The following is a 7287-nucleotide window of genomic DNA, read 5'->3' as shown; positions in this document are numbered from 1 at the left end:
ATTCCTGAGAAATGGGGGGCATCAGCTGTGCTGGGGTTTGCCTGGGAAGGGGGTGGATTTAGGGGATGGATGGGGGTGGTGCTGGCGGCAGGTGGCACCTGTGGGGTGAAGCATCTCTCCAAAATTCCGGATGGGATGGATTCCCAACACCTGGAGCTTGGGAAGGAGAGCTCACCCCCACTGCTTTAAAAATCCCAAATAAAACTCACATCCCAGAGGGAATCCTGCTCTGTTTGACCCCTGGAAGGGTGGTCAGGCTGGGGAATCACCATCCCTGGAAATGCTCAGCAAATGTGTGAATATAGCACCCAGGGATGTGGGGAATGACCTTGGAATGGTTTTTTCCAGCCCTGATGATTCCAGGATTCCCTCTGGAGCAGCTCAGCACGCAGGGAATGGAGATCTTGTCTCCTCCTGGATGTCCAAAGTGAGTTTTTTTCCTGCACAACCTCCAAAAGGAGGAGAATGTGTGAGCTGGGGACACCAGGCTGGCAGAAATCCTCAAGGTGAATCTTCCCAGGAAGATCTGGGAGTCGAAATTTATCCAATAATTATCCCTCTGCCAGGAGGTGACACGTTCCAGTTAAACCCTCCAGCACCTCCAGCCTTGGAGCTGGGAAAGAATTCAAATCTTGGATGGCCAAAGGAAATGGGAAAAACCCCTCAAAAAAAATCCAGCTGGGAAAGAATTCAAATCTTGGATGGCCAAGGGAAATGGGAAAAATCCCTCAAAAAATTCAGCTGGGAAAGAATTCAAATTTTGGATGGCTGAGGGAAATAGGAAAAACCCCTCAAAATATACAACTGGGAAAGAATTCAAATCTTGGATGGCCAAGGGAAATGGGAAAAACCCCTTAAAAAAAATCCAGCTGGGAAAGAATTCAAATCTTGAAAAAGGGAAAAATCCCTCAAAAAATCCAGCTGGGAAAGAATTCAAATCTTGGCTGACCAAGGGAAATGGGAAAATCCCTCAAAAAATCCAGCTGGGAAAGAATTCAATTTGGTATGGTCAAGGGAAATGGGAAAAATCCCTCAAAAAATCCAGCTGGGAAAGAATTCAAATCTTGGATGGCCAAGGGAAATGGGAAAAACCCCTCAAAAAATCCAACTGGGAAAGAATTCAAATCTTGAAAAAAGGGAAAAATCCCTCAAAAATCCAACTGGGAAAGAATTCAAATTTTGGATGGCTGAGGGAAATAGGAAAAACCCCTCAAAATATACAACTGGGAAAGAATTCAAATCTTGGATGGCCAAGGGAAATGGGAAAAATCCCTCAAAAAAATCCAACTGGGAAAGAATTCAAATCTTTGGATGGTCAAGGGAAATGGGAAAAATCCCTCAAAAAATCCAACTGGGAAAGAATTCAAATCTTGGATTGCCAAGGGAAATGGGAAAAACCCCTTAAAAAAATCCAGCTGGGAAAGAATTCAAATCTTGAAAAGGGAAAAATCCCTCAAAAATCCAGCTGGGAAAGAATTCAAATCTTGGCTGACCAAGGGAAATGGGAAAAATCCCTCAAAAAATCCAGCTGGGAAAGAATTCAAATTTTGGATGGTCAAGGGAAATGGGAAAAATCCCTCAAAAAATCCAGCTGGGAAAGAATTCAAATCTTGGATGGCCAAGGGAAATGGGAAAAACCCCTCAAAAAATCCAACTGGGAAAGAATTCAAATCTTTAAAAAGGGAAAAATCCCTCAAAAATCCAACTGGGAAAGAATTCAAATTTTGGATGGCCAAAGGAAATGGGAAAAATCCCTCAAAAAATCCAGCTGGGAAAGAATTCAAATCTTGGATGGCTGAGGGAAATGGGGAAAAGCCCTCAAAAAAAATCCAACTGGAAAGAATTCAATCTGGAAAAGGGAAAAACCCCTCCAAAAATCCAACTGGGAAAGAATTCAACTCTTGGATGACCAAGGGAAATGGGAAAAATCCCTCAAAAAAATCCAACTGGGAAAGAATTCAAATCTTGGATGGCTGAGGGAAATGGGAAAAACCCCTCAAGAAAATCCAACTGGGAAAGAATTCAAATCTTGAAAAAGGGAAAAACCCCTCAAAAAATCCAGCTGGGAAAGAATTCAAATCCTGGATGGCCAAGGGAAATGGGAAAAATCCCTCAAAAAATCCAACTGGGAAAGAATTCAAATTTTGGATGGCCAAGGGAAATGGGAAAAATCCCTTAAAAAAAATCCAACTGGGAAAGAATTAAAATCTTGGAAAACGGAAAACCCCTCAAAAAATCCAGCTGGGAAAGAATTCAAATCTTGGATTGCCAAGGGAAATGGGAAAAATCCCTCAAAAAATCCAGCTGGGAAAGAATTCAAATCTTGGATTGCCAAGGGAAATGGGGAAAAACCCCTTAAAAAAATCCAACTGGGAAAGAATTCAGATCTTGGATGGCCAAGGGAAATGGGAAAAACCCCTCAAAAAATCCAACTGGAAAAGAATTCAAATCTTGGATGGCCAAGGGAAATGGGAAGAATCCCTCAAAAAATCCCTCAAAAAATCCCTCAAAAAAATTCCTCAAAAAATCCCTCAAGAATCCAGCTGGGAAAGAATCCAAATCTTGGATGGCCAAGGGAAATGGGAAAAACCCCTCAAAAAAATCCAACTGGGAAAGAATTCAAATCTTGGATGGTCAAAGGAAATGGGAAAAATCCCTCAAAAAATCCAGCTGGGAAACAATTAAAATCTTGGATGGCCAAGGGAAATGGGAAAAAATCCCCCCCAAAATCCAGGTTTTCCCACCCATCTGTGAGCCAAAGCTTGCTGGAATTCCACACCAGCTTTGCAGGGATGCTGAGGGCTCAGCATTCCCATCACAGAGAGGTTTTTATCTCCCTCATCTGCTCGTCCTTCAGGAGGCACAGCAAGGAATGTCAAGGACTGGGAAACACAGAAGTGCCTCTGGCTGTGCTGCTGAACATGATGAACACAGCAAAACCAGCGCTGACAGTGAAAAGCTTTCTCCTGATGATGCAAAGGTGCAAACTCCTGGGGTAATGAGGCGAAATAATGAGGAAAAAATTAATATTACAGCCCTTAATACGGCAAAAAATAATATTACAGCCCTCTGGTTTTTAAACATTTTTCCAGAAATCCGTGCTGGATGTTGTTCTGAGAGCACAGCCTGGGAATATGACTGGAGACAGACACTTGCTCCAGGTTATATTAAGTTTCCAGCAAACTGAGGGAATATCAGCCTGTCTGACCCAATATTATGTTGATTCCCAAGTAATTACATTTGTTATTTGCAGGAATCTGCAGTAAATCGAGTTGTGGCAGTTACGGGGATGCTTCACAGAAGCAATTTCAGAGATCATTAAATATATCTTCCATTGGTTACACATCACATTAACCCCTCCAGCGCCTCCAGACACACGGCATCCCTTCAGCAGAGAGGCAGTTTGATGGGATTAGATGCCAAAGGCAATCCAGTGGAGATAAATTCCGGAAATTCATGCAATTACTGCTGGCAGAGGTCTGTTGTTCACTAGAAAGACAAGAGGATTAGAAAGTTTGTGCCAAGCTCAAACTCCACTCAACCTAATGCTGGTGTGGGGTGAAATCTGTGAGGATGAGGAGCCTGGGAAGGATTTTCCCTCAAATCCCATCCCAGGATTCACCTCCCTGCCTCAAAACCAGCAGCAACACAGGGTTAAAAATGACATTTTTCACCCAGCCCTGCTCTCCACCAGCTCCCTCCCTAACTCAACACATTCTGCTGCTTGTTCAGATTTTAAGATAATTTAAAAATACCCAGGGTGCGTTCAGAGGGCAGAGGGGGACCATGAACTGGTGTTTCCTGAAATATGGGGAAGTTTGCTGACCACCAAATCCCTGCCCTGCCCCACAAGCTCTGCTGCTTCCTCCTGCCTGTCCTAGACCCAAAACATCCAATTATTCCATTATTTCCTCGTGATATCCAAAGTCTCACCCCATTTAAAGGATCGGGGTCCAAACCACCATCAGGCAGCGCTGAGAAATTCTCCTAAGACCAGCTTTGTTGAGTCTGATCTAATTCAGCTCAGGTCTAAGGCAGGGTTTAACGTGATCACACAATTTGGGCCCATCCTGGAGATGTGCTGGGCCTTGCTGGGCTCTGCCTGCCCCAGGAGCTGTTTTTATTGTTGGGTGCCAGTTCAATCCCCGTTCTCATCAATTGCTGCAGCAAAAATGGGACGAGCAGCTTTTTCCTCAGCTCCAATAAAAGCGCCCTGGGATTCCCACTGGAGCAGGAATGGTGGCTCATGAGCTCCCAGGAGATGGACACGGCTCTGCCAAACTGAAATTATTGCAGGAATGGTGGCTCATGAGCTCCCAGGAGATGGACACGGCTCTGCCAAGCTGAAATTATTGCCCCCAGGCCTTGGGGTGAATCTCTCTCCAGTTATTCCATTCCCATCCTTTGTCCATCATTCCCTCATGTAAATTTTTGAGGTTTCCCACCTCAAAATCAACCCAGACCACACCTGCTGCCTGCCAGGATGCAGACATCATCACTGGGCACTTTCCTGGGGATTTTTCCCAGCTCTAATGAGGTGTTTTTGGTGCTGTTGGTGACTCCCAGCCTGTGCCCAGCTCCCTGTGTCACAAATCAGCGATTCCACCCATCCTAGCAACACAAACAGAGGCTAAAAACACCCAGAAATCTCTTCCTTCCCCATTGCAGAGCCTCAGCCTGCAGCAGGAAGGGGAACCCCTGCCCTGGAGACCTGAAATGCCACAGAAAACAAACAAACAAAAAAAGAAAAAAAATTAAATGGGGAACAGGCATTGCGTTTTCCTCAGTTCTCTCAACTCATTTTTTTTTTTGGCAAAACCTCGGGTGTCTCACACCTCCAGCTCTGAGGTATTTGCCAGCCTTTGGGCTGTAAAAATATTCCCCAAACCTGCCAAGTTTTGCCCACCCCCAGATCTGGGTTGGGCACAGCTGGGTGCTGAGCAGGCAGAAATTGTTTGGATGTTCCCTTTCACCTTCCTGGAGCCACATCTGGGCTGGGTTTCTGCAGCTGAGGAGAAGCTCCCTCTTTGCTGGATTAGCCACAGAGCAAGACTGAAAGGGAGAAACCCCCTCATGGCCTTAATTAATTGTGTCTGAAAGCAGCAGCTTTGGAGATTGGGGCATAAAGCAGATTTTAGAGATGCTCTGCACGATAAAGTCCAGCTTTAAACACCTGCTAGGAGAGGAGGACTGAAAGGAAATATTCAATTGGAGAGAAAGCAAGAACAAAGAGCAGCTAAATCCTTATTTCTGGGACTCTTTCCTGAGCCAGAGCAGAGCTGGAGCTGCCCTGTTCCATGGTGTGAGATCTGAGTGCACAGGGAGTGCCCTTGGTGATTTAGGGATGCTAAACTTGGGTGTTCTCATCTTTCTGCCCCTCAAAACCAGGTTTGATGGGCCTCTCACAGACTGCTGGGCCAGAAGGGAAATCCCAGCTGTAATCCCAAATATAATCCCAGGTATAATCCCAGTTTCCAGCTCTGGGGTGTCCAGAAGGATCTGGAGCTGCTGGAGTGAATCCAAGGGCTGGAACCAAACTGGAGCCAAACTGGGAGAGCTGGGAATGTCCTCTGGAGAGGGGAAGGATCCAGGGAGAGCTTCCAGAACATTCCAGGGCCTGAAGGGGCTCCAGGAGAGCTGGAGAGGGACTGGGGACAAGGCAGGGAGGGACAGGACACAGGGAATGGTTAAGGCAGGGAGGGACAGGACACAGGGAATGGTTTCACTACCAGAGGGCAGGGATGGGGATTGGGATAGTGGGAATTGGGATATTGGGATATTGGGATATTGGGAATTGGGGTATTGGGATATTGGAATATTGGGAATTGGGATATTGGGGTACTGGGATATTGGGATATTGGAATATTGGGATGTCAGGACATTGGGAATAGGGATATGGGGATATTGGAATATTGGGGTATTGGGATATTGGGATACTGGGATATTGGAATATTGGGATAGTGGGATATTGGCGTACTGGGATATTGGGATATTGGGATATTGGGAATTGGGGTATTGGGATATTGGGATATTGGGAATTGGGATATTGGGGTACTGGGATATTGGGATATTGGAATATTGGGATGTCAGGACATTGGGAATAGGGATATTGGGAATTGTGTTATTGGGATACTGGGGTATTGGGAATTGGAATATTGGGAATTGGGATATTGGGATATTGGGATATTGGGATATTGGAATATTGGGAATTGGAATATTGGGAATTGGGATATTGGGGTATTGGGATATTGGGATATTGGGAATTGGAATATTGAGATATCAGGATATTGGGATATTGGTATAAATCCTTCCCTGTGAGGGTGATGAGCCCAGCCATGGGCTGAGGTGAATCCAGCCCTGCCTTGGCTGGGGGTGCTGGGATTCTCCTTCCTCACAGTTTTAGTGGGTTTTTATGCTTTTTTCCCCCCTTAACTCTCCTCATGAGGAACATATTTCCAATAATGCCCTTGGAAGGAGCCCTGGGTGATGGAGTGGTGTGGCTGTAATTTGCCTGCTGCTGAGTGTAGTGTTTCAATCCTCGCTGAATTTGTGCCTATGATTTATGAGTTAATGCTTCCCCTTGTAAATTATATCGAAGAGAAAAAAAAAAAGCTTTATTTTCCCCTGTTTTTAGCAAACTTAATGTTTATGCTTTGTGTGCCATCAGGAGGAATAAAGCACTCTGAGATTTCCAGACTGTGTTTTCAGCAGGTAAAATGCAATTATTCAGAGCAGGGAGCTCTATTTGATCCATGAATAGGGGAAAATGAAAAGGCATTCAAAGGCTGAGCCAAAGCCTCTTTAAATCTTTTTTTTTTCCCCCTTGGGATTATAGAGCCACACAAAGGGGAATGGGATCCACGTTGTTCCTCTCCCCCCAGGGCTCAGGCTTGGATTGCACCCTTGGAAAAGGCAGATCCTGGATTTCTCAGTTTTCCCTGTGCACTTTTCCCATCACATTAATTCCTGTGGGAGCTGTTGTGACATTGTGCTGGAAACACGAGCGGGGCTCTGTTCTGCCTCACCCGGCACAACCCTGCCCTGCTGCCACCTCCCATCCTGTCACCTGTGCCCAGGTGAGCACAGCCCCCAGCTCTCTGTGTCCTGGTGGCACCTGGAGCTGCTCCTGCTGGGATCAGGCTCCTCCACAGGCTCCCCAAAGTGCTCCATGCATCCTCTGTGGCTCACAGGAGGTTTCCCAGCCCACGAGTTGTCCTGGTTTGGAGGGCAGGTGTCTGCTAGGAAAGGCAGGAGCTTCTCTTTGAAATGGAGAATGTAAACCCCCTC

General features: G+C 45.8%; 1 protein-coding gene across 1 annotated transcript in view; it reads left to right on the top strand.

The window, feature by feature from the left end:
- The first annotated feature begins 418 nt into the window (after positions 1-418).
- The window catches only part of LOC116999002 (protein reprimo-like), a 10439-nt gene continuing 3570 nt past the window's right edge, over positions 419-7287 (top strand). Inside the window, exon 1 of the mRNA XM_033065276.1 lies at positions 419-427. Coding sequence (XP_032921167.1) covers positions 419-427 — 9 coding nt within the window. The remainder of the gene's footprint in view (positions 428-7287) is intronic.

Source organism: Catharus ustulatus, chromosome 7 (genome assembly GCF_009819885.2).
Source record: "Catharus ustulatus isolate bCatUst1 chromosome 7, bCatUst1.pri.v2, whole genome shotgun sequence".
In the NCBI taxonomy this organism is placed as follows: domain Eukaryota; kingdom Metazoa; phylum Chordata; class Aves; order Passeriformes; family Turdidae; genus Catharus; species Catharus ustulatus.
Note: the sequence above shows the minus strand (reverse complement) of the source record. Positions and strands in the feature narration are given on the sequence as shown.